At 30.4% G+C, this 27,233-nt stretch overlaps 5 protein-coding genes and 1 long non-coding RNA gene across 11 annotated transcripts; 2 read left to right on the top strand and 4 right to left on the bottom strand.

Moving 5' to 3' along the window:
* Nucleotides 1-3,597: 3,597 nt before the first annotated feature.
* LOC126843569 (retinol dehydrogenase 12-like) lies at nt 3,598-10,973 on the top strand. 2 transcript variants are annotated; one of them, XM_050581172.1, is made up of 6 exons: nt 3,598-3,842; nt 8,090-8,290; nt 8,433-8,591; nt 8,932-9,054; nt 10,271-10,478; nt 10,551-10,973. In XM_050581172.1, exons 1-6 carry the CDS (start codon nt 3,731-3,733, stop codon nt 10,699-10,701), a joined length of 954 nt encoding a protein of 317 aa, XP_050437129.1. In that variant the 5' UTR covers nt 3,598-3,730; the 3' UTR covers nt 10,702-10,973. The 2 variants fall into 2 exon arrangements, with proteins under 2 accessions (XP_050437129.1, XP_050437130.1); XM_050581173.1 differs by having other exon boundaries at nt 3,755-3,842; nt 8,069-8,290.
* Nucleotides 10,974-11,538: 565 nt separating this feature from the next.
* LOC126843016 (V-type proton ATPase subunit E-like) lies at nt 11,539-12,458 on the top strand. The gene is made up of 4 exons (XM_050580309.1): nt 11,539-11,568; nt 11,624-11,799; nt 11,865-12,033; nt 12,095-12,458. Exons 1-4 carry the CDS (start codon nt 11,539-11,541, stop codon nt 12,404-12,406), a joined length of 687 nt encoding a protein of 228 aa, XP_050436266.1. The 3' UTR covers nt 12,407-12,458.
* Nucleotides 12,449-17,478, bottom strand: LOC126843552 (palmitoyltransferase ZDHHC2-like). 5 transcript variants are annotated; one of them, XM_050581146.1, is made up of 9 exons: nt 17,383-17,478; nt 17,055-17,247; nt 16,664-16,987; nt 16,349-16,602; nt 16,139-16,268; nt 15,948-16,074; nt 13,132-13,229; nt 12,994-13,030; nt 12,449-12,575 (listed from the first exon to the last, which is right to left on the bottom strand). In XM_050581146.1, exons 2-9 carry the CDS (start codon nt 17,182-17,184, stop codon nt 12,506-12,508), a joined length of 1,170 nt encoding a protein of 389 aa, XP_050437103.1. In that variant the 5' UTR covers nt 17,185-17,247; nt 17,383-17,478; the 3' UTR covers nt 12,449-12,505. The 5 variants fall into 5 exon arrangements, with proteins under 5 accessions (XP_050437103.1, XP_050437104.1, XP_050437105.1 ...); XM_050581148.1 differs by lacking the exon at nt 17,383-17,478 and having other exon boundaries at nt 12,457-12,575; nt 16,664-16,787; nt 16,866-16,987; nt 17,055-17,376; XM_050581149.1 differs by lacking the exon at nt 17,383-17,478 and having other exon boundaries at nt 12,462-12,575; nt 16,349-16,587; nt 16,664-16,787; nt 16,866-16,987; nt 17,055-17,376.
* A 1,237-nt stretch (nt 17,479-18,715) lies between these two features.
* On the bottom strand, nt 18,716-22,890 carry LOC126842950 (cleavage stimulation factor subunit 1). Its single transcript, XM_050580193.1, has 9 exons — nt 22,650-22,890; nt 22,368-22,567; nt 22,143-22,297; nt 21,849-22,079; nt 20,947-21,107; nt 20,557-20,707; nt 20,392-20,485; nt 19,778-19,909; nt 18,716-19,185 (listed from the first exon to the last, which is right to left on the bottom strand). The coding sequence occupies exons 1-9, from the start codon at nt 22,715-22,717 to the stop codon at nt 19,070-19,072; spliced, it is 1,308 nt and encodes a 435-aa protein (XP_050436150.1). The 5' UTR covers nt 22,718-22,890; the 3' UTR covers nt 18,716-19,069.
* Nucleotides 22,891-23,623: 733 nt separating this feature from the next.
* On the bottom strand, nt 23,624-26,149 carry LOC126843334 (uncharacterized). Its single transcript, XR_007686413.1, has 3 exons — nt 25,955-26,149; nt 24,249-24,326; nt 23,624-24,182 (listed from the first exon to the last, which is right to left on the bottom strand). It is a non-coding gene; the product is annotated as an uncharacterized LOC126843334 (long non-coding RNA).
* LOC126843332 (inhibitor of growth protein 1-like) lies at nt 24,746-25,948 on the bottom strand. Its single transcript, XM_050580775.1, has one exon. The coding sequence runs from the start codon at nt 25,854-25,856 to the stop codon at nt 24,870-24,872; it is 987 nt and encodes a 328-aa protein (XP_050436732.1). The 5' UTR covers nt 25,857-25,948; the 3' UTR covers nt 24,746-24,869.
* Nucleotides 26,150-27,233: the final 1,084 nt, after the last annotated feature.

Genomic DNA, 27,233 nt, shown 5'->3' with positions numbered 1-27,233 from the left:
CATCCCACAGGCTCAACCAGTGATCCGATAAGTAATATAAAAACAGATTTGAATTCGTCATGAAATTTACTTGAGATCGGTCGACGTACTTTTTTGATATATTATTCCTACTATGTATAAAACACGTTTGAACATTTTATAAAATTTCAACATTTTAAATAAAATTTAGAAAGGGTTAAAATTAAAAATTGAAAAAAGTGCCTCGACCGATCCTAAGTAAACTTCATGACAAATTCAAATCTGTTTTTAGATTGCTTATCGGATCACTCGTTAGGCCTGTGCGATGGAATGAAAATTATGTGTTTTGAATGAAAAAAATGGTCTGTATGGAGCCCCCTTAAGAAAATGTGCGAGAAAGAAGCGTTTATTAGAAAACAAATGACAAAGCTAGAAAAAAAAGAGATCGGACAGTTTGAATTAGACAAAATTTTCCGAAAATTTGGTCTAGGTATGAAGATGACATTTTAGTTATAGTAGAAAAGGATTTCAATATTATAAGTTTTCCTTCGAGACACAAATTTTCATTATCCTTCCATTATGTATGAAATACAAATCTATGAAAATGACCTCTTCTTGATTTAATAATTAAAAGAATCGACAATAATTTAGATTTTGAGATTTACCGCAAAAAAACGCCCCCGTTTAGGTACATCCCTAAAGATTCAAATTACTTCTGGTAACATAAAATTCCAGATTAGTTAATCATAGCTTAAAAATAAGTAAAATAAAATAAAATTACTTAAAAATGAAAATAGTTCTAAAAAGCTTAATATTAGAGAAGCAATAGATATGTAAAAAATATGAACAATTTGTTAAACTAGGACTTAACCAAATATTTTAAGTTTATAAAAACCTGTATTGATGATGAGTCATCACTTCCGGTATAAAGCTTCTACATAAGTAAAGGCAGTTGTTTGCCCATAATCGGTCTCAGTCTGTTGTGAGCGCTGATGATGGATTGTTACCGAAAATATACGCTTAAGTGTATTGTTTTTTGTGGTTAAGGTTTTTTTTATATTATTATTCACTGTACAACCACAAGTATTTTTCCTTGATTAAATACAACACACAATCATTTTAAAACTTATACGTGTTATTTGAACAAATTAATTATATTTTGTTTATCATTTATGTTATAACTTATAAATATAGTTACTAACAAGCAACAAGCGTAATTATCATTAAGTCATCACTCATTTTATAGAGATAACGTCACTGTAATCATAGGCGGAGATTTCATTAACTTTTTGGACCCGAATTTTCGTTTAGAAGCCTTCTAATTTTAAATGATATAATTTAGTTATAGGACCTATGCCTACTGACGAATATTCATGTTAATAATATCTAACTAGTGAATATGAAATACATGCACTATAATATATTTAAAGATGATAACCAAATTAAAAATAACTAATTACAATTTTAAAATTATAAATACTTAATTTTTTTGCCGTTTTATAAGTGTAAGAGCCGTAAGCTACAAATTAGACTCAACATAACATAATGACAAATCAAAAACTATGAATATTTAAAACTTTTTATGTATGCAGCACACATTAAAGGCCTTTTATAAATGGGTTATAACTTATATCCATATAACTTATTACAATATAAAATAAGAGGGGTTGAACACCCATCACGCAATATCTGACCTGCCACAAACATTTGAATATATATTAGATAAGTTATCATAAGTCGTAAATTATAATTGTTCAAATACAATTTTAGTACATTCAAACCCCAGAATATATAACAACTATAACAATAAGTATAATCTAAAATTCTAAAGAAATAATATCTACTTATTCTACATTACCATTGATTATAAACTAATATTATACAGCAACGTAAACTGCAGGTAAATAAATGTATTTAAAATATAACTTTAAACCGACAAACGTATTTTAACAAAAACCACAATTATTCAATTTGTTTTTCAATAAATTAATATAATGGTTGAAAGTTTGATAAAAAAAACAGACCAGTATTATATATGGGGCATTCTGACCTCCTCAAATTTGTTTTTCAAACTTCTTTTAGTCTAATATAATACCCTTATTTTTGGGAAATTTTTATCACTAATTTTTGCCCCAAAATAGAGGTTTTTTAAGTTATTTTTCAAAAAAATCGATTTCGACCAGTTTTAAATTTCTGAAATTTTTATCATAAAATCAGAGACTTAAATCAAATCTTTTCGTCTAATAACTGGAGTGGGCTGAGATTTATTTTTTTTTTTTTTAATAAAAACATTTTCCCGGGTGGTCACCCATCCTGGATCAAGCAGCAACGGACACAGCTTAACCTCAGATGACGCGTGGCAGCTGAGGTCTCCACTGCGCCCACAGGCTCCACACTATGCCCTTGCGTATTATTTTTAATGTTATTCGTAAGGAACATTTTTCACTTTTTACTCCTAAAATATGCAAAAAATCAAAATTTACCATGACATGTTTTATTTTTTTAATAAGAAACTGAAATTAAAAAATTTTTTTTCAGATCTTGAAAAAAAAAATTTTTGTTGAAAATAAAATTGAAATAACGGGCCCACTCCCGTTATTAGACTAAAAGATTTGATTTTATGATAAAAATTTAAAAAATTTAAAACTGGTCGAAATCGATTTTTTTTGAAAAATAACTTAAAAAAACCTCTATTTTTGGGGCAAAAATTAGTGATAAAAATTTCCAAAAAATAAAGGTCTTATATTAGACTAAAGGAAGTTTGAAAAAAAAATTTGAGGAGGTCAGGCCGATGACCGCGTGATTTGACTCAGAATGCCCCATATATATATATATATTATTATTATCCATAAATGTAGATTTTTCTTTTAAATTAAACGATTGAATCAACCAATTCCAAGTATATTTTGTTATTATATAAAAGTTTAAAATAATATAAAACAATTATTCTTTTGCAGTATATTTTACTTATCATACGTTTTGTAATACTTCAGTTTTTAGTTCCCGTATTCTAAACACGTTTATTGCCATGGTGATCAAGCCTGTATTTACATATTATATTAATATGACATTCCACGTTCAGTAAAACATGGCCATCTGTACGCATGTGGTTGTATAGTAGTCAGTATATAGGTAGCGTTTGAAATACCTTCATGTTCCACGTAAGAACTATGAACTTAACGTTATTAAGATTTATGGTAATGAACGAATGGCCGGTGATCATTGATAAAATATATAAATAGGAAAATAAATTGCGTGATAATTTAGAATCGGTTCCGAAGTGGGATGACATTTTTCACGAGACACAAACCTACAAGGGCTTGGGCTACGAGTCCTCCTCCTTTTTAAAAAAATTAGTAAATAATATTACGATTTTAGAAAAAGTGTTATGCTCAATCGCGGTTGTCTCTTAAATAATTCGTTTATTAGATCCAGAGGGTTTCTGTGTTTAGACGACTTTGTAAGCCTGTATGGGTAAAGGTAACGGTTTGCCATCTTATTCCCCCTTCCCTCCCAGCTCTCTTCAGATGAATATTGTCCAATATTGTCGATAAAAGGAGGTAGTGCCGGTCGATGGTTAACCTTGAGACGGCACAGAGAAGTAATTGTCTACGGTGCACGTAGTACAGACGAATAATATCAAATATGGTGTATGGCGTCCAGTCGTACTGAGAGGTTCACCGTGTAAACGTCGAGTGTCCGAGGAAATTGTCGACTTCCTGAAAAGTTGGTTTTTTTGTTCGTTTCAATTTAAATACTTATAGTTTTAACAATGTTCAGCGTCAAATGCCAGAGCAAGGCGAGGTTGGACGACAAAGTAGCTGTGATAACCGGCTGCAACACTGGAATAGGAAAAATCACGGCTAGAGAATTCTACAAATTAGGTAAGGGTTGACATAGTTCCTGCCGCCCGGGGCGTATTAACGGGGTGGGTCCAGAGATATTGGTCACTGAACTTCCCGAGATACAAGAATTAATACAAGTAAATTATGGCATTATGCAGAGAGCAACCGTCCAACAAAAACATGAAAAATGACATTTCGATACTACTTGATAGAAAATGTCTTATTGTGCATTTTGCAAAATGCACAATAAAAAGTTTGATTGTGTCGCTGTTTGATAATGTTTCAAATATTAACAGAATGATATGCATTCAAAAAAAAAACTGTACAAAATCAAATTATTCCCAAACAGAGATTTATGGCATGGCTGATTCCACCCCTTAACGCCCTTCATTTGATAATATTGTTAGTTATTTTACGGTTTTCATCATTTTGACCCTCCATCCGAAAAAGTTTGAAAATAAGCCATCGAGGTCCGAGCTGTCCCCGCCTTAAAAGCTTTTGAAATTATTAGAAGTAAAAAAAATTACTTCATGCTCAAAGCGATTTTATTGGAGGCGGCACCACTTTTTCGGCCAAAAACCGGTAACTGCGATTCTCTTTCCGGCCTCACCAATTTAAACGCTAAACCAATAATAAAATATTTGAGCACCAATTAATAAATATATATTAAAAGTATGCAGCAGTAAAAAATATAATTACATGTGAATACTCCTCGTTTATATAACCTTAATAATGATTTATGATATTCAATTAAGCCCGATGGGAAATTGTTTCCCGCCGGTCAACTGATAATGGTTTGAAATGCAAGAACAAAGTTCAGTACCGCTATCGTTGCGTATGCGTTTATTTTGTTAAAACTATATTTTGTGTTTGTTATTAATGCCACTAACAGCGTATCGCAGAGACATTCATAGAAATTATCAACGAGATGATGTTGACATTTATTCGTTTTTAGTATTTTATTTAAAAAGAAAAACTTTAGTTATATAATAATAGGACATAGAATCTTTCCTTGGAATTTTAAATTATAATATATATATATATATATATATTTTTTTTTTTTAATTCATTACTTCCTAAATATTTTATTATCGGTTTAATGGTAAAACTGAAGTGGCCGAAAAGGTGTAGGTTTATTTTGGATGAATAGATTTCCGTCCATTATTGGCATGTCTGTTGTCCGATTAAGTACTCGATAAACAAACGTGCATAAAAATGTTAATGTTACATTAAGACAAAATCACTTATCCTTTTAGATTTTTAAGCGCAGGTACGATTTCTACTCGAGGAATTTTACTTTAGGACTAGCAGCTATGCTCCACTATGCATTTTAACGGTACCCTTTTAATGTCTTAAATATAATTGCTTATGATGAACGCTAGTCCATCGTAGTAAATAATTGATCGTTACACTTCTATTATGTATAAATTCAGACATACTATAACCTACACTAGGTATGTATAGGTATGTTATTAATTATTATTAATGAAACGCATTAAATCGCCCTAAAATGTATCGTTTCTAATTATTAAACGTTTTATTGGCACTACATAAATACCTACACCGAAAACAAGGAGATCGACTATCGAGTAGAAGCCGATCATTATATTATATTATTATAGTTCAAAGGTGGAAATTATGAAAATGTATTGTATATAATAAACGCCACCCCTCTTAAAGCGACTTAAGGGCTTTATGCAATTCTTAAAAAAGCATTTTGCACAATAGCAGTCGCGCTCTTAGTATAGGGCGTTAAGGTGGGCCCACTCTGCACTTTTGTAGAGTTTACACTTTAAGTTTAAAATTTACACAAGTTAAACATTGTTCAATATTCACTTTTTTTCACCGTCTCTATGGCGATGTTAGGGAAACGACCTTTTATGCAAACACATAAAATGTATTATTAAAAACGTTTTCTTTTGATTATACTGTATACATTGTTTCCTTTTCTTTACAATAATAACACTCTTGACGTTTAAACTATTCATACGTATTACCTCTAAACATGAATTATAAATTAAGTACTTATTAAAATTTGTTTGGCTTCAAATCACCTCACATATGCTTGGCGTTAGCTATACATTATCCTTGAATACGACCAAAAATAAATATGTACTATTTTGATTCACCTTGATACCAACAATACTGAAAACTGGTTATTTAATTCTAGGTCGGTTTATCACTTGGTTATTCAGACACTAAAATATGGCAACCAAAATAAATTGCACGTTTAAAGTTTATAATTATTGTAATGTACTTTTTACAAGATTTTCAAATATTAAGTACTTCTTTTTTTTCTACTCTTTTTATAAAACATATGATTTTACTGGTTTTATAATAAAGTAAAACGCATATTTGTATGCACACACATAATTACGCTAATTACCGCTCTCGCTAATTAAGTTAAAAATGAAGTACTGTTTAGCCTTTTATAATTTTAATATTGTAAAACTAAACTTAATTTTAAGCTAAACTGGAAACACACCTACTTGATTTTTGAAATAAATGCATTTTGTTCTACATTATATTATGAATAATAGGTATAGAAAATAGGAATCTAATTTTGTTTATAATGTTTCATTTTTTACAGTTTGTTTAGATACTAATATCTAAGTCTGTATAGGTATTTCATTGGAATAGTTATATAATATTATATATATTGTATTAAGCCAAAGGTCATTAGCCTGCAAACATTGTATTATAATCATTTGAAATTTGATACATCATGCTGTATTTATATTTAAACTATTTTGACTCGTTTAAACATAACTAATGGACCCATTGGATCAATTATTTTATTTGTGTCTGATTTCTAGGTAAAATTTTTGTATTATTATGTTAGACAAACATTTTAAAAACATTCTGGTAATCTTAAAAAATAATAAAAGCCGATTTTTTATAATGTTTTTGCTGTTAAGATATAAATTATGAATACATAAATCGTTTGCCAACCCTTGGCCATTACTATTGGTCACTGCGAGCTTCTGAGAAGTTTCAAATTTTAAAAGTCCGGTCAAAAGCAAATAAATAATTTAATAAAAATAGCAAAGACGTACTTAATTAATCGTCCATTGTTGTTTCTTTCTAAGTTCTACCATTAAATATATATTAATTGCTGATGGACTTTTAATAAGTTTATTATTTATTTTTAACGTTACAGTAATTTACAACTTTCAACAGTTAACTTTATTGCAAAATAAAAAAAATGGAACATATGTACTTTACCGGGCACCCTTTTTTTTCGTTTTTTTTTTTTTTTTAATCGATATTACGTTTAATGCTGATGAAATTTCGCTAATGAATTTTTTGCCGGACGAACTTAGTTTCAGAGTTACAGACGTTTTAAGTTCGCGATTACGGCCGGGCGCGCACTATACAATAACACGGTTACAGCGGGGTCGACTACCTGTTCTCGCCCGTAATGCAAGGCGACGCGATCAGAAATATAGTATAAATATTAATATTCTACTTGATTTAACTTAAAATCGCGAATAAGGACGGCAGGTCACCGAGTATTTTGGCACTCGCTTCGCTGCGCTAAACCAAAAATATCCTAGGTTTGCAGGCTACAGTCTAGGAGGAGGTCACAGTTTTAAATTTAAGTAAAACATGGTATGATATTAACAGTGGCGAGGCATGGGTCTTTAGATCGGGGAGGCATTGAAAAAAAATGGTGTTACGTGACTTGACAGGGGGACTGCGCCCCCTTGGATCCCCTGTATATTTTATTTTATCTATACTGTAAAAAATAAATGTTCAAAAACTAATAAACTAAATGGCATAGGCATATTTGAAAACGTAGACAACACGACGTACATCGATAACGGATAACTGATACCGTCTACCAAAACTAATAATATGAACGGCGGTCGGTGAGACATGTCTCATAGCGCAACGATAAACCCCCGCCGTTTTCCATTTCCCCCTGCATACCGCGCCCGGCAAAAGAGACAATTTTGAAATTGTCTCATTTATTTTTATACTAAATTTGGATAGACCCGGCGGCCGGCCGTAATCGCGAACTTTAAACGTCTGTAACTCCGAAACTAAGTTCGTCCGGCAAAAAATTCATTAGCAAAATTTCATCAGCATTAAACGTAATATCGATTAAAAAAAAAAAAAAAATCGAAAAAAAGGGTGCCCGGTAAAGTACACTTATACCAAAAAAATATATGAAAGTAAATGAGTTAATGTCATACTTAGTTTCTACGAGAAAAACAATGCGGATTTTTTTTGTTAACCTTCCTTTTATTTAACACTTTTATTGTTGTATTGACAAATTCCAGGCGCAAAAGTCATAATGGCTTGTCGGGACGTCAATAAGGCCAAACAAGCCGTGGATGATATCGTTGGAGAAGTAAAAGGCGAAAAATTGGGCCAGTTGGTCGTCGAAGAGTTGGATCTATCGTCGTTCGCTTCCATCAAACGTTGCGCTAAAAGAATATTGGAAAAAGAAACCCAAATCAATCTACTCGTCAACAACGCCGGTGAGTTGATCTTACACACTAATTCAATATAACTCGAACAGTTTTGGGGATGCTAAGCCCCCCCCCCCCCGTGAAGTTAGTTATTATAACACAGTTCCTTGTCCTACACATATGTCTAACACCGTAGTTTGACAAATTTCAGGTGTGATGATGTGCCCAAAAAGCAAGACCAAAGAAGATTTCGAAACTCATTTCGGAGTGAATCACATGGGACACTTTTTGCTTACCTTACTTCTGTTGCCGAAAATACTGAATTCGGCACCTGCTCGTATAGTCAACGTTGGATCGTTAGCTCACATATGCAAGTTGAATTATATTTTCAATACCTATATTAATACAACGTAATAACTAATAGTCCCCATGAGAAGTGAACATATTGACTGTAGTCGGCGTATTTAGGTAGGCAACTCCAAAATGCAATGGTTTATAGAAGGAAAGTTAAAAAATTTAGAATAAACGTATAATCGTTTATGGGAGTTTCCAGTTCCTGAAAGAGTATACAATGATATGGTGACATCTTGATTTTTAAACCAATCTACGTATTTGGTTTTTCTCTATAAATTCATGCAAAACAAATAATATATACATAGGCTGACGCACTTAAGCATACTTAAGTATGTTTTGTTTTTTAATTTTTATAGTTGGGAACATTAATTTCGACGATATCAATTACGAAAAACGCACTTACTTCTCCGCCTTCGCGTACTGTCAGAGTAAACTAGCCAACGTGCTGTTTTCAAAGGAATTGGCGAACCGGCTTAAAGGTAATGTTGAAAATAACGATATGCTTTAAATTTGCGATACTTATGATGTTATATTTTGTGCAGCCTACTTAAATATCCTTTATAAAAATAAGCTTTGTTAATTGTTATTTTACATTGGTCAAAAGCCACGTGGCTTAGAATAGTAATGCGTTTAACTAGGTAACGTCTGAATTATCTAGTTTACGCCTTAAATAATATCCTAAACAAAGAAAATAGTAATACCTAATAGATTTCAATATTTCATTCAATATGGACGAGGAAAAACATACGAATGGCCGACATACAACTCGTTTGATTTACAATTAATATACCTATATTACCTGTTAATGTTTTTACAGTATATTACTCGCTTAATATAACTTGAAGTAACGAGTCTTTGTGCGTGATGCGAATTAGACCAATGATTATGTAACACAAAATTGTCCAATATAAATAATAATAATTTCCTAATTTAATTAGAAAATTGATATTTGTTTTGCATGTTGTTTACAATTGTAGAAGACGGTTAAAAAAAAAATGCACGCAACCTACTAAACTAGGTTTGAAGGCTGATTGAAATTCAGCGAAAAAAATCCTATAAAATGTATTGTTTTCGATTAGGTTTTGTTATGAAAAATATGTCAAATATTAGATAGATCTTTAATTTTGTATAGATGTACATTTACGCTAAACCCGCTCAGTTCTTCTTAAAAGTGCCTCGACTTAGACATATTTTACGCGCCGAAAAAAAGTGGTTTGATGCCCTCTAAGAAGACCACATAACCCATAAATTTAGGAGTAATGTGTAGGCAATTTTTCACAATATCTTAGTTTAAAGCTTACAAGTTACACCACTGAATATATTAAATGTAGTCTATTCTGTGCTTGAGCCTTGAACTATAGTTTACCTATACTAACTTTTCAATACAGCAATGAGGAATTTGATTGGTTATTGATGTTTTCTATCAGGTCATCACAGCATAGTGAAAATTACAATTTTTTCAACAAAACCGATTTGCGCGGGACAACAAAATGATGAGGACAGTACCTATTCACAGTAACTTTACCAAATGTTTACAATAATACATAGAAGATAGTTTTATCTGTTGTAGCTGTTTGTGTTTGATTAATTACAACAAAATTTCGTCTTTTATTTGGAACAAAAATGAAAATATATATATTTTAAAGGTACTCTAGTGCCAACGGTATTCAATACATAACTTATAATATATTATAGGCACGGGTGTGAACGTCTACTGCTTACATCCTGGAGTCATAAACACGGACTTGGGTAGGACTGTAGACCAAGTGTTCTTTCCGGGGACATGGTTCCTATTCAAGATATTCAGCTATCCGATCATGAAGTCGCCCGAACAAGGTGCACAGACAACGTTGCATTGTGCCATAGACGAAACGGCCGGCGAACAGACGGGACTATATTATAGGTATGGTTGTGTGCTAAAATCACAGCTAAACGAAAGGATTCTTATTTATTTGTGTATTTTCTCGTTGTCTAGTGACTGCAAAGTAAAGTCACCGTCCGGTCGGGCAAGAGATCCGGAACTGGCGAAAAAGTTTTGGGAAAAGAGTATAGAAATGGCCGGTTTGGCGGACTACGACATGTTCAAAGCCAGCGACACGATTCCAGAACCGTTAAGAGACGTTTGAATTTAATATCATGTAATTTTGTGTTTTTGTAGTTTGTATTTTTAGCTTTGACGAAAAGCTGTTTTTTTTCTATACTTTATTGCTACTACCTACTCATTACCATTTACCTACTTATACGAGTATAATATTATAGACTGTATTAAGTTAAATCGCCCATGTGGCAAAGCCTAAACTATTAAGTCTCTTACTTATTTTTACTATAGCTTAGTCGTTATAATACATTACCATATTACACCCATTGAACTGTGCTATTATACTATCTATTGATGAATATTAATTACATTATATGTCATATTTAAACTATGATTTTTCGCGTTGTTTTATCAGTACCCTCTAATTTACAGCAAACCTTTATACTTTAAGACTGTAACCATACAGACATTTTTTTGGTATGTTTATTTTTTCAACAGACATCATTTCATTTCTTTAAAAGGACGCCACACATAATATGTACTACGTTCAAAAGTTTTCGGTAAAGGCAATTTTTTACAAAAACCTAATTCAGTTAGTATGAATATTAGGATGGTATTGAGATTTGAGCACCTTATTAGACTAGTTAACCGTTTTATCAGACTATCGCGGATTTTGGTAATAAATAATAATGTTATTGTGAATACAGCCTCTCTAATTCGTAGCACAACTTTCCCAAAAATACAATTATTTAAAAAAAACAGTTGAATTGTGTGAATGTAAATTTATAGTTAGGTATTATAATATTTAAACATCAATATGATTGTCTAGTAACCTAAGCCAAATTTACAAATAAACAATAACATTTATCAAGTGTTAGGCACTTTTGTATAGTACCTATTACAAAAGCCATTATTTATCTCTGGCATGAATTTTAAAGAGCACAATAATCAGCAGGCGAGTAACTTAACTTAAAATCGTTATGAAATAGTTGTACATTTGTTTGGTTTAGTTGGCCAGGATGACTGAGTTTATGGATCAAGAAGCAGAGCAAATAGTGCAGGATATCAATGACATGGCTGAAGAAGAGTATCATATTCAAAAAGGCGAACTGATACATAAAGGCATAGAGGCCATAAAACAGGCGTACAACAAGAAAATGGTACGCATCGACAGGGAAAAAGCGACGTGAGTTTTATCACGCTTTGACGTATTTTCTAAATGAATCTATATTACGTGTTCGATGGGATCAGAATGATACCTACTCACATGACCAAAGCCAAATTGGAGATACTGTTGAACAGAGATGAATACATCAAGTCGGTGTTGGCAGCCGTCAATGAAGAGCTCGTTGAATTACGCAAAGATCAAAACTCACATAAACCGATCCTTAAGAAGTTAATACTTCAGGCAATGTATCAAGTAGTGTAGAATGAAGTATTATTTGCAAACTGATAAACTGGCATAGCTGTTTTTTATAAAGATGTTGGAAAGAAAAATAGATTTGATTGTGATACCCACTGATGTCAATATGGTGAAGTCGATGATTGGAGAATTACAAAAAGATTATCTGGTCGGCACAGGGTTGAACGTGGATATCAATATTGACAACTGCTTAAAGTTGTCTGAACAAGAGATTGGCGGCGTGATGGTGACTACCCAAAAACGTAGGAAATTTGTAGACAACACACTGGTGATGCGGTTAATATATTTAGCTATACAAGCGGTACCACTCATTCGCAGTGGACTGTTTGGGCCAAAACCTACTAGAAAACACCAATACACAGACTTATGAAATCTTTTATTCAAAATATCTATAAGGAATTAAATTTAGGAAAAGTTATCACAGAAATAATATTGAATTAAAATAAAATACACAAACATATGAATTGTGCTAAATTTCTATAAGATCTTGACATTTTACATGGTTTCTGATATTTTGTTCTGCACTGCTATTACTGTATCTAAAAGTAAACACATTATCAAATAAAACAATATTCGTATTTTTAACTTTGATGCGAAGCTGAGAGGTATTATTTTTAACAATGATGTGTCATTATTACACAACATTATTTTTTATTTCTTATTGTGTCTGGCCCATAATATTTTCAAAGCAATAAAAAAAATCGTAAGTCACGCAATTTCATCAAGGAATACACAGCACACCCACATTTTATCAACTACTAAATCAAAACATAATTATAAACACATTTATTGCCAATAGAATACAAAATTATTTATATTTATTTTAAAATAGTTTTTCATCTACAGTTTCGCATCAAAATATTTATTTGGTTAACTAATATCTTTGACTCCAATAAGTAACGTCCTCCTCAACTGTGCTGGCTTTTTAAAATATATTATTAAGAACTTATTACTTACGCAGATAAAACTGATGTCATCTGGGACGATTCCATATCTAATCATAATAATAAGATATTAAAACTCAATTATTGTCAACCACTAGTACACAGTTTAAAATTATACTTAATACTCAAAATAAAAACCATAATGTATTACCAATTGATGTTTTATGGTCGTATATACTCGTCGAGTGCAAAAGACTTTGTGCTTCTGGTATCTTTTTGTTGATTGGAAATGATACACCATTACCAAGGCTGTGGGAGAACCACAAATATTAATACATGCAGTTAAGTGAAAAAAAATTATTAAGTGTTAGTTTGAAACAGAAAGTTTTCACAATACATTTTAAAACTAAAAAATATTGTTCAAAAGGTTAAAAAAGGAAAAAAGTTATGTAGATATTAAATTGTTGATATACTTTTAGCATATATTTTGTTTAAAAAAAGTTATAATGTCATGTGTCAATAAAAAAAAATAAAACATTTAAAAAAAACAAGTGTTACCAAAAATATACAAATTGTCAAAAAATATCAAATAGCTCACCTTAATAAATAAGTTTAAAAATAGCGTGCTTAAAAGGCTAACAATATCAATATTATTTATTGAATATAATTTACTTTTTCAAGTACAATTTTAAATTCATGAACACAATACAATACTGACTTGAGCCTAAAGACATCTTTATTTTAAATGAATAGTTAATTCAAATTAAGCGCTGTAGGCATTTAAAGTACATAAGTTTTTAGACAGAAAACGGACTTCTGGCTTTGTTGGGTGTTTGCCTAATTCTATCATTGGATGTTGGGTTGCTCGCCAATGGGAAACTCACTCCATCCCCCAAACTAAAACAAAAAAAAATCATAGTTCAGGCAACATAGCAGGGACATCTATGTTGCAAAAAAATTCTAGAAAGCAAGTATGGGCTTTACTTATTACTTATTAGTGTTATTATTTTATTTTATTTTTTATTTATTAAGAAGACACCACACCTGCCACGTTTTTCAATTTATGAAGGGCATCGATATAGGCAATTTTTATGGAAATATTAATTTAAAAATAATCTTTAGTGTACTTTTATTAGTATATACAGGGTCTGGCAAAAAAACCTCTCTTATTTAGAAATGGCACTGTGTGAGTTGTGGTGGTGGTAAAACGGTGGAGGGGGTATCGATCGATAGCGGTATACATGCCATTTTCTTCTGACCTAACCTAAACCAGTTTCCTAGAAACCATGATGAGGGAGAAGCTGGTTTCAACAAGACGGTGCCACAGGTGACACTTTGCAGCGTTCACTTTTAACTTTCGGGAAAGGCCATAGCTCTTCGTGTCATTTCCGGTGTAATGGCAGCCACTGCCTGGGTGATTGCCTTCTTAAGTCCCCAAAGAAAAAAACCACAAGGCGATAAATCGGGTGACCTTTGCGGTCAGGTGATGTCTCCTCGCAAAGTGAGAAGACGTCCAAGAAACAACTATCTCAAGATTGCTAGGGAGCGCCGCGAAGTATGACCTGTGGCACCGTCTTGTTGGAACCAGACTTCTCCCTCATCATGGTTCCTAGCAAACTGGTTTAGAATAGGTCAGAAGAAAATGGCTTGTATACAGCTATCGATCGATACCCCTCCACCATTGCACCACCACCACAACTCACACAGTGCCCTTTCTAAATAAGGGAGGTTTTTTGCCAGACCCTGTACATGAAGATTCTGTGTAGGTAATTTTTTTTTCTTTGTTTGACAACATAAGTATTGATTTTCAGTTTTTAACAATTTTTTTTCTTCGTCAATCTGATATTACTAAAATATTTTGTTATGTAGTGATCGCAAAAGCTTAAAATATTAATGAAACCTAAAAATCAATATATTAAGACATACATTATGGGGATTTTTTTTGGTATTGTAATTGAAAACAATAAATGTAATTTTTTAACTATTAAACTAATAGTTTACTGACAATTAACTTATCGTTTTTAAAAATTTAACTGTTGAGATAATAACAAAAACTGACAATATTTGGTGTACATACAGTTTTTTATATCATGTTACCAACATATTAATACTTTGTTGATTATAAAACAAAATAGGACTGGTTAATAAATAGTTATTTAGTAACAAACTGAAGTGTGGTGTCTTCTTAAAATAACTGCCAGAACAGCTCATTCAATAATTTTTTTTTTTTTTAATGTTAATTAAAGAACAAACACATTGCTTTTTTTTAAATTCAAATTTTCTTATGACAGATAATACTAAACATGTTTTTATATAGCTACAACATTATAAAATACTTAGAAAACATTCTGTCATTATCAAAATAAAACCATATACCAAAAAATGAATCATTTTTGTTTTAAAACAAAACCTTAAAAAGTTTTTTTTTATAAAAGACCACAATCTGTTTAAGTTTAGAAAATGATTTCATTTTTTTTATGTATTTCAAATATAAGAATGGTATTCACTAAAATAAATTTGATATAAAAATGTTAGTTACCCAAGAAAAACTATAAAGTGTTATTCCACTTTACGTTTCTATTTAAAACTAGTTCTGCTTACTCGGGAAATAATATTAAAAATAAAATTTAATATTAAAAATTTTTTTTGTAAATACATTACATTTTACTCAGTTTTTTTTTTTAATTAGGACAATGTTTATACTATACACATTATCAGTGATCTGAATCAATTTTGAAACTAATGCCTAATTAACTTCTTTGTAATCGTTCAATATGAATAATTAAAATATATTTGTTCCTTAGTTTACTCGTTCCCGAATAAAACAAATACTTTATTTATTTTGTTCCAAATAATCACTTAATAGGACATAAATAGGCATTAGCTCCAGAGAACTATATACTGAATTATAAATATTTTAAGTTTTCATTTTTACAGCGATTATCCAAATTTGTCGATAAACATATATTACATTTATAATGATGAAGTGCATTTTATTTTTAAATAAGTAACGGCTATTTATCTCACCTTGTATTTAGAGGAAAAGGCCATAATAAAATTTCTCTGCCAAAAACTTCTTGAATATTATTAAAGCACCCTAAGTTGAATCCGTTTTTATCATAACGCTCCATGAATTTTGGAGGGCGAAAGGATTCTGAGAACCAATTACAAAAACAGATTAATAATAATAATAATTAATAAAAATCAAACTGATTTACCTAAGGTAGTACGATTTTTAGAAACCAAGTAAATGTGATAGGCAAGCAATGAGAACAGACTGATTGAAAACATTGAAGCAATAAAAAATAAAAATATAATATGAATTTTATACGAAGCGCCTTGTAATCTCTGAAAAAAAAATACAAAACACAATAGTTTTTAAGATCGTTTAACACTGCATAAAAATAATATGTTAAATATAATTTTACCATATCAGATGTGGCGTCCCAAAACTTCAATACAAATTGTACTGTGGTGGATGCAACATAAATACACATAAGTAGTCCATACGCTAAGAATAATATGAAATATTTGTAGTTTGAATACGAGACACAATTGTTAACCCACGGGCAGTGATGATCCATTTTTAATACACATTTTCTACACACGCTACAATGGTGAGCTCGATCGGGCTTTACTATTCTACATTTATCACAGTATCTGATGTCTGAAAAGTAGTTTTCTACATTTTGCATATACATTACTTTGTTAAGGTAAAACGAGGAAGAAATATGATAATTTACCATCAGAATTTGTGAATGTCATGATTGGTAGATCTTTCGAAAATTCACGTAGGACAATGCTTTGTCTGGCTAAATCAATTGGATGATTATTAAATTCTTCGAAAACTTCGTCAGAGAGCTTGAACTGTATTGAAATATAGATAAGTTTGCGAATGAGTATAATCAATACGGGTATTAAAATAAGACGGGGAATGGAAATTACTTTTTGTGGTGCACCACCAGGTTCCGTGAAAATGGTTTTGAAGTAAGACCATAGGAAAAATACAAGTATAATATGGTATATCAGAAGAAATGGCACTCTAATCTCTAGAGACTTGATTTGATCTGGAAAAAACAATAACAATATAATATGGTGTAATATTTTACAGACACCATTGTATTGAACGCTTACTAAGGCACAGATGATATACGTATGCATAGTATGACCACGCAAGTATACATAATATGAATATCACAGGAATACTCTTTGCCATCGTAACACAGCAAGAGCAACAGAATTTTTTCGATTTAGGAACGTCCATTATTGAAGATATTTTTGTTTAGTTACTATCAAAACGATTTATTCATTATTTTTGCGTTCTTTACTAAATGTAAAATAGAATTGGTTAAAAGTTTTAAACTTAAAACAATAAAACTAAATCAAACATAAGACATTTTTATATAATTAGACGAGAAATTTCCGAGTTATGTAAAATTATGTTTTAATAATTATTAATCACTTGTTACGACCAAAAAGTTGTAGTTGGTGTTCGAAATCTGAGATAGTGTCTAGTCTAGATGTAAAACTCAGTGTGGCCACATTTAATACAAACAATATAACTACAGAATAGATAAATCTATTTCTAATTTCATATAATCTGAGATAAAACTTGGAAATAATTATAATAGGTATGAAGTAACAACATTTTAATTTTAAATCGTCAATCGCCATTCGTCAGCCAATGATTCAATTGTTACTTGTCACTCGTGATGGGTCTGGACAATGAAAAAAATATATAAACAGGTACAATAATTGTCTATGCCCTATGGCCTGAGGATAATAGACACGTTTGTCAAACGTTAATTATTTTTAAAATATATATTAATTAAATAGAAAATAAAAAACTAAAAAGCGATACGAGGCACTGGCTATGGTCAGGCGCAGGCCGCGGGACGACGGGACTACAAGCCGCGATAATTCCGCCATCGGGTATACTGTAATTCTATTTATAAAAGCAAATAAATAAGCAGCAACCAGTTTCCGCTTTCCTGTTAATAAATGATAAACATAAATGTATCATACATGACTTGTGCAATGTCAGATAATATTAATTATTATATTACTTGCAATGATAAAATATTGTTTTTGATGGCAAACAAACATCAATATGTACATTTTGACGTCATACCCCGGTACCCCTATTTATTGAGGATTTAGGTGTACGCAATTTTTTGAGAGATCTTGATTTAAAGGTTAAACTGTAATATGTAATTATATGTTCAGTAATTAGGACTCTTTTTTTTGAGTTAGGTATTATTAATTTTTGGACTATCAGCATTCTTGTCAGCAATTTAAATAAAAGTTTCATCGAAACGTAGCTACGCATATTCTCTACATTAAATTAATGAGAAGGTTCTCGGGTCGACTTTTTTTTTATTATTAACCCAATATTCATAATTTATATTATAATTTTGAAATATTTTTTTTATACTCTTAAATAATACTTTTGAAAAATAAAATACATGTAATAGAAATTTAGATACAATGTACTAAATTACTTTTTGAAATTTCTTGTTTTGTTTTTGTGGACTGTGCTAATAAACAAAAATATTAAATAAAAATACCATTAACCTCTGAGGGATCAATAGCAATAATTTTACTCCAGTAGACAGTACTGTATACTATTTCATTAATGAATAATGAGTAATATTCATAATTCAATAACAATAATAATTATTAAACACGTATATTTTTATTTTATAGATAAAATGTACATTTTTAGAAATTCATAAGAAAAATAAAACATGTTGCTTTGTATTACTGGTATAATTATAATTATCGAATAAATTATTATGTACAATGATAAGATTATTTTGAGTCTGTTGAATTGTCGTAAACATATTTTTCATTTGAAAAAAGTTATTTTTGAGGTAGATTTATAACTTTTTTGATTACAGAATAATTGTATCATAGTGGTTACAATGATTTAGAAATTATTATAACAATATCTAGGAAAAATTCAAATGGTAAATAAATGAAATCATTAATACTGTTATATAATTACTAAGAAAAATTGATATCATTTGATTGAAAATTTTTTTAACAAAACGATGTATACTCCTGCCCACAAGAGAAGGAACCTGAGCAGGAACTGCTGGAACGTGGGCCGGACTATAGTAATATTACTTTAAACACATACACATCATTTATGCTCCGATTAAATGTTTTCTATACCAAAAGCGTGCTCTAAAGTCATCCGAACATGTCAAAAATGCTGCTGAATTGGGCGAATGCACTATTGATCTTATTGGTCCATTGTGTCCTGAAACATGTACGAATGTGACGTTACATTACTGAAGCGTTCATATAAAAAACACAGTGAGGTCTGGGCATATAGGAGACGGAGAGGTCACAGATATACAAGAACTTTAATAACCAAGTGTGATAAAATCACTTAATGCAAAATTATTACATATAAAAATAAATAGTTTTTATAGACAATAAAATATAAATAATACCCTACGTTAATTGATTTATTGAGGCTATCTCGACAAAAAAAAAATAATAAAAATTGTTCAAATGAAATAGGTTTGGCGGTTTTAAGTATTTGTGGGTACAGATAAAACAAAACACATTATTGTATTTAAAAATACCTTCTCAGTTCCACATCAAAGGCCAAAACTTAAAAATATTGTATGACAATTTTATAAAAATGGGGTCCCCTCATCATAGAATAAGCATGTGAGATATGGATGACACTAATCATCTATCTAAATCATAACTCATAAGAAACAGACAGTTAGTTGCATAGGGCTACTATATTTAATGCAACAGCTCATTTAAGTGATTTTGTGATAACTGATCAAAACACTGCATATTTGTACATACTAAATTAAATAAGATGACAATATTACCTAGTGATAAAAGTTGCTGGCGAGAAGCATTACGAGCGTTCCATGCACACAACGAAGTAGTAGCTTCATCGGGAAACATCACATACTCTTCAGTATGATTAAACAACGCTTGAGTTCGGTGTTCTTGTTTTCCTATTGAACAATTTTTTTACAAAAAAATTTGAAATAATATAATGGTGATAATACACTTGTAGACAATATATATGTATAAACATTTAGATGGAACATTTGGTATTATAAAGCATGTTCGTAGGTGGAGATTACAAAGGTTAGTATCATCATTTTACTTCAGCATAAGTCTTATCGTTTTAAATACAAGACCCTCTAATTAACTGTCGTATTGGAGAGTCAAGACCGATATAGTGAAAGAAATAAGTGTAACGTAAAATAGGGAAAAAACAAAAATAAGTGAATCTAAAAATTGAGTTTGATTATATATTATGCCCTATTTAGTAATAACTTACTAATTTCACTTATTTTATGTTGTGCTTATTACTTTTGCGGTTTTGCTTTAAGATTTCTCTCCTCATTATATGGCATTTCTGGCTACCCGTAAGGGAAATGCCCCATATTAATTATATTTTATAGAATATTAAGAATATTTTATATAATACCTGTAGTTCCGGCGCCAGTGTAAGCGATCAAACATCTGCTAGTTGACAGTTCCCAAAGTTTTATTAATGAGTCTTTTCCCGATGATAATATATACTAATACACAAGATGAATACATACATTTTACAAAAAACAATATTTTATAAATTAACTATCTAGTTGTTTACCTTGCCATTTCTTGAAAAAGTTACAGAACAAACTTGACTACCGTCGTGGGCTTTTTCGAATGTGTTGACACACTTATTTGATACAGCATCCCACAGTTTTATCGAACCGTCTCTGCTTGCAGACACAAAATATCTGGCACTTGGCTCATACCTAATAATTAAAAACAAACAATTTAATAATGCATCAAATCGTAACAATATTGGCCATGCCTAAGTTTTTTTTTTTTCAAAAAACCCAACCTTGTTTGGTATTTTTAGAGTATGCATAAACCCAATGAAGCCTATATTTTCGAGTAAATACCAAACAATTGCTGGTCTGAAACAAAATAAACCTAGGGTTTTTTTTTTTTGGCCAACCGAATTGTAATTTCGAAATTAATTTAAGTTTACTTGATTGATGTTAGAGGACCCGTGTGCTGATGACTTGGAAGACAACAAACGTAGCATTGTACAGTGTTTATGTCGTACAGTCTTATTATAGGACTATTAGTGCCCATTACTAAAAAATCGCCTTGCGGATGAAAACTTAGACAAGTTATTGGTTCGACGTCCTAGAAAATAAATATGTCATGTTTTAGTAGTATTTAATACTTATTAACAGAATTGAATATGAAAAAATGAAACATTTTAATAACCAACACGTTTTTAGAAAAGTTTATAATATTTGTTCAATAATAAAAACAAGTAAGCAGGGTCACCGAATTGTAATATATTGAGGCTATTGAATGCAGCTAAGTTTGCAGAGGCAGGGCCTCTTTCTACAATTAAAGAAACAATAATTCTTTTAAAAAAAGTTAATTAAATATATACGTTCCCAAAAGTTAATAGACCTCTGGAAAATACTCTTAAAGGTAAAATATGTTTATTAGTTTTATAATATTGTAAAATAACAAAAACAAAAATGTTTTCAAAAAGAAAAACTATAAAATTGCAATTATTTTAGAATATTTGAGTGTCTTATCCTTAATGAATCACCCTGTATATATCAATGTAAATGTCATAACAGGAAATTGATCAAAGCAAGAAATCAGGCAAATCAGAGATTGTTACACCGATATAGTTAAATAATAATTATAAACTTAAATTTTATAGTTAATATAATTTTATACTGTTTAGAGGGTACTAAGAAGCAGGGCACTATGCAAGGGCAGTCTTCAAGCCGGCTCTGCATATAAGGATAAGCCTACCCTACACTATGAATAAAATGTGATTATTATGAAACCCTACTTATCACTAACAAGAGATTAGATGAAATATCCAATTAATAGAAGTAAAATATATAAAATAATTACATTAATAGTCTTGAAAGCTTTTTTAACAGACGTTTTCGAATAATCAAACAGTTTAACGTGACAATCGCGAGATCCGGATGCCAAAATTGGTTTGTTTGGATGGAATTCTAAACACGTCACTTCTTCCAAATGATCGTATAAAGTACGAATCACAGGATGTCCTTGTCCTTCTTGATTGTCAGTACTACCGATATCGTGAGCTTTTGCTAACATTCTTTCTACGTCCAAAATCTAAATTTGCCAAAAATCAAATGTAATTATATAATTACTTTACAAGTTTGTGTACGCTAGTACTTTAATTGACGCATCACTACTTCCTGTAGCAATCAGTTGGCCCTCTGGACTAAAAGCACCTGCTCTACAAGCTCCTTTATGAGATGTTACATAGACAGTTTCATACAAAGCTGGCTCTGGGGCGGAACAACTTACATTGGTCTCAAACTCCAAATCTAAATATAAATATTGATTTATAAGGTAAACCACCATCTCTGTCTAATGATAATAACAATATATTTATACCGATTCCTGGTCCAATTAACATTTGCTGTATTGGATTTAAATGTATTACTTCTTCAGACTCTTTTTGTCTATCGGTTTCGTGTTGAAGTCCTTTTGCTACTACACTCATTAATCGGTCCGAAGGAGAACATGGAGGATCGGCATTTACTTGAGCAGCCAAACTCGACGCAATTGTTGAATGACCGTCATAAAATAATTGGCTAAAACAACAAAAAGTTTTTATTAAATATTGATTTATTCAGCACGGTGGAATAATTGAAAAACTATTTATTAGTTGCCCACCTTATAATGAGTCTATACAAGTTGTCCCTATTTTTAATGCACGTCTCTGGTTTAGTTTCACCTTTCATTATGATAATTGATTTTGCCTCCTCACATACAGTTCACTGTATTCAATTATAATATATAGTTTTTTGAAATACCAAAACTTAAATATTTATTTATTAACTAAATTGCCGGAACCGACGAAATTTGAAATGTGATAAAAGATAACGCGAGAACTGAACATTTATAACGAAATAAATAGGTGTAGCATTAGCTGCAACTTGTTATCAATTTTCTTTTACAATATCACAGAATAAACAGAAGAGAATCTTAGAGTTATCAAAAAACGGTTAGACATACTGAGTTTTAGCCAGTGATGTGAAAAAGTTTTAAAATATATCACCAATTACAATTTATATTAAAGCACATAAATTTAAAAAATTACATTTATTCAATTCAATGCATTTTAAGATATGTAATTGATTAACAATATTATGATCTCCTTTATTTTTTATTGTACGTATTTTTTTAAAATTAAAAAACCGCAATCTATAAATTTGTTGTTTCATATATCTTTTCGGCCATTGTTTTAATAAATAAATTCACCTACTTGACAATAACATATTAATGCATGAATTATTTAAATTTGTAGTCCTAATTTCTTATTAACAGTAAAAATGTATACTAACTATACAAATAATAAATACCGATTGTTTGGCCTTTTTATGCTAACATTTTTTATGGCATCCGACATATTTTATAGAAATAACATCTGGCCATGTTTAAGTCAATTTGTAAGGACAACTTTTTCCAAGTTATGTGAAACTATTGATACTTTTAATTCAGAACACTTTAACAAACTACTTTTTATTTTCTAAAAATGATACATAATATATTAATGCTGAATGATAAATAGATAAATTGTGTAGACTGAAAATACTAATTTAAAATTTATTATGAAATCATATTCATAATGTAATCAATAATGTCTTTCCAATTTAACACCTCCAATATATTTTTGCATTAATAATAACAAAAGTATATACAATGAAATTGGTCTGGGCAAAATAACATGAAACCCAAGTGTATCATTTTACTAGGCAGTTATATGGTTCATTTAATAAATAAACTAGGACCCAGCACTGAACTATATACAGTTACTGTTTACAGTTCAGTGGGACCCAGTATTATAGAAAAATGTTGACTTGTAAAATTTTCTAAGGTCATCTTAAACAGGTTTTGTGGTATTAAAAAGGTTATAAATTTAAATAAAAACATATTAACTTAAAAATGTTGTTAATAATATTATGTAGTCACAACCAAGTGATTGTATTTTTACTTATAATACAGTCAAGTGTGAAATTTTCATAAAAAAAAAAAATATATATAAATACATTTGTAAATAAGAAAAAATTAAAAAGTTCATTTTATTTAGAGTTAATACTATTTATTGCAGATTTTTCATGTCGACTTTTGTATTTAGCTATTTCACGGCAGACTTTTCTGATAGTGGATGGAGAGTAGCCTAAGATTAGCAATTCTAACATTGCGCTGTGAATAAATAAAAATAATATTAATACAAGGTAATAATTAAAACAAAAATTTTAGTTTGCTTACCTTACAACATTTGGCGCAATTCTGATGCCAGCCAATTGGCCAAGCTCAACAAAGTCTGATACGTCGCTGCTTTCCATTCTAATAAGAAGAAGAGTTTAAAAGAAAAAAATATTGCTACATAACATAGTACTACACACATTACAACAACAACAACAACAACAATAATAATAAATCTTACAAAATGTTACTAGTTTGCTATTCAAAATATTCAAATATTGTCTTTTTTTCAAATGTACAAATATATAATAAAATAAAATTTTAAGTTATAATATATTAAATGGTGATAGATTATATAATTATTTATACTTAAAATATTTTTTAAGAAAACACTAATTCACATAAAGATAATAATAAAAATAATAATTTATAAATTATTATCGTACATTTTTCAAAAATAATATAAAAATTGTCTAAATAAAAATTCAATACATTGGCATGTATCATACAAACAATTGTTGGGTAATTATAAAAATATACATATGTTATATATACATGTATATATAAAGATATATTATTATACATTTATAAAAAGTACAAGCAAAATGTTTTATTATATAATTTTATTTATAAGTACGTACGAGAACTAAATTAAGTAGATTGTCAATAATGTCAAACAAAATCTTAAGCTTTATCTTCTTTCTCTTTATTATAACGCTCTAATTCTTTGAGGAATTGGGCTTTAGGTTTCATTATATTCGGTCGATCGCCACGACATTTAGGGCAAAACCATTTTCCTTTAGGTTTTGTCGATAATGAAACACATGAGAAATGGAACCATTCAATAGGACATAGATCATTGTCACAGCAAATCATTTCGCCATAAGATATTTGATCGCACAGACAATAAGTCGGTTCATCTGGGTCTACAGCTATGTCATCCTCATCATCCAGAGATGGAGAGTTGTCCTTTTGCTGTTTCTTGTACTTGCCTTTTTTCTTAGTTTTAGTATCAGTTTTTTGAGTGGATTTTTTCACAGCTACTTGAGATTGCATTTGTGCTGTTGCAGTTGCTCTAGGCAAAGGAGTATGGGAATGTTGCAAAACTGACAGTGCTACAACATCATCAGATATTTCTTTATAATCCGGCTCATCAGTTCTATTTCGGCGAGGTCGTTTTGTAACTTTAACGTCGTTGTTGGATTCATTACTATCATTATCAGTATTACGCTTTTTTAGTTCTTTAGTTACAGTACTTGAACTAGCACTAGGCAAACTACGTTCTTTAGAACAATTTCCACTATCAGATTTTTCTTTAATACTTAATTTAGGAGTGTCAGATTCTTTAACAGATGTTAAACCTTTTTTTCCCAATTCTAAACGTCTGACTTTATCATCAACCAAGTCGGATATTTGTTGTACCATTTGAACTTTACGATCTCCTAAATCCAGACCAGCCACTAAGAATTTTGTTAATTTACCAGGACTCAGCAATGATGAAGTTCCATCTAAATTCTTTGATAATTCCTGAATTTTAGAAACCATTTCTTGGTATTCTAAATCACATTCCCGCATTTGAGTAACATGACGTTGTACGTCCAATGGCATATTTTGAGCACAATCAATGAAATCATTATAATAATCTATAACTCTATTTGTTCGATTTGTCATTTTCAAGATTTAATAGAATTCACAGACCACAAGAAGACTCAATAGTGATATTGTGATAGTTTAAACAATTAGAAAATAAGTATTTAAACCGAACTTACTTCTGCAGAACCATGTCGAGGTGTTTTGAGTATCTTCACCGACGATTTTTGCCAACAACCGAGTTTTTAATAAATGCAATATTTTATAATAAATTAATTAACCATTAATTTATCCAACGGCCATTGAAATAACAACAACAATGATATGGATACACGTCTACTGATAGCATACTGGCGAATGGCGAAAATGATTACTCAATTACAGCCCTCTTCAATTTAGCGTCTGCAATAGCAGCTGCTGCAGCCTTCCCATTAACCACAAAAACTATATGTAACCATTGTGGTTGCAACATTGTGCCTTGTGGTATCAACTATCAAGTTGTATTACCACGGAATATTAACGATTTAACAATTTAACATATTATGTTATACTGGCTCATTAAATTCATATAGTAGATATATACAGAAATTATAAGAATTGATTTATCGGTCTATCTACTGACTAAATAGTATAATTTGTACATTTACTTTAATATGTCAAGTATGTATTTAATTAATATTTAACAATATATATTTTAATCTATTCTGACAACTGTCTCAGAAGCATAGACATATTATATAGTACCTAGTAAGCAAACTTGCTCGTATTATTAAAGCCTGTAGCCCAAACGTACAGTGGGGCAAAAACGATAGTGAAGTCAAATTTTCGTTGAGCGATTATACAGAGTTTGTTATCTAGCTACTATGTATGTCTATGATCGGAAGTAGTTAATTGAAGCCGAAGTAAAGTAATCAAAACGCTAGCTTGAAATTACAACAAAATTGACCAAATCGTGTATGGATAACGAACTACGGTTGAGACTTGGGGTTTTTTTAAGAAGTATATTGTAATATTGGTTTTTATAACCTTTGTATTAATATTATTCATTTTATTAGTTTAATGATGCGTTTTAAATATGGATATCAAAGCTGTAAGGATTTAAAATGTCTTAGATTATTATTTATTTGTACATTGCAACAAGAGGGAAATGTTAACGAGATATATTTGAATTTTATTGGAACCTACTGTTTGCTGTCAAAAAAATAATTAAATTTATCATAAACATCTGTGTGCTGAAATACAATAGTCGATAGAATTTAACAAAAATAATAGTTGTGTACTTGTATTCATATCTATTCATTTTGTCATGAGATTTTTTATCGAGAGTGGATAACCGTGGTCGAGACAAGGAAATATAATATTTGATAAGACAATTCTATTATCTATAGTGGTAACACAAAATAGATTAAACTTAGTATAATATTGACTATTCTGTCATCTGTGGACTGACTGTGTTGG

Source organism: Adelges cooleyi, unplaced genomic scaffold, assembly GCF_023614345.1.
Source record: "Adelges cooleyi isolate 19-005CV unplaced genomic scaffold, UGA_ACOO_1.1 ACOO_flye_CR_arks_rails_tigmint_CR_PRNA_574, whole genome shotgun sequence".
Lineage (NCBI taxonomy): Eukaryota > Metazoa > Arthropoda > Insecta > Hemiptera > Adelgidae > Adelges > Adelges cooleyi.
Note: the sequence above shows the minus strand (reverse complement) of the source record. Positions and strands in the feature narration are given on the sequence as shown.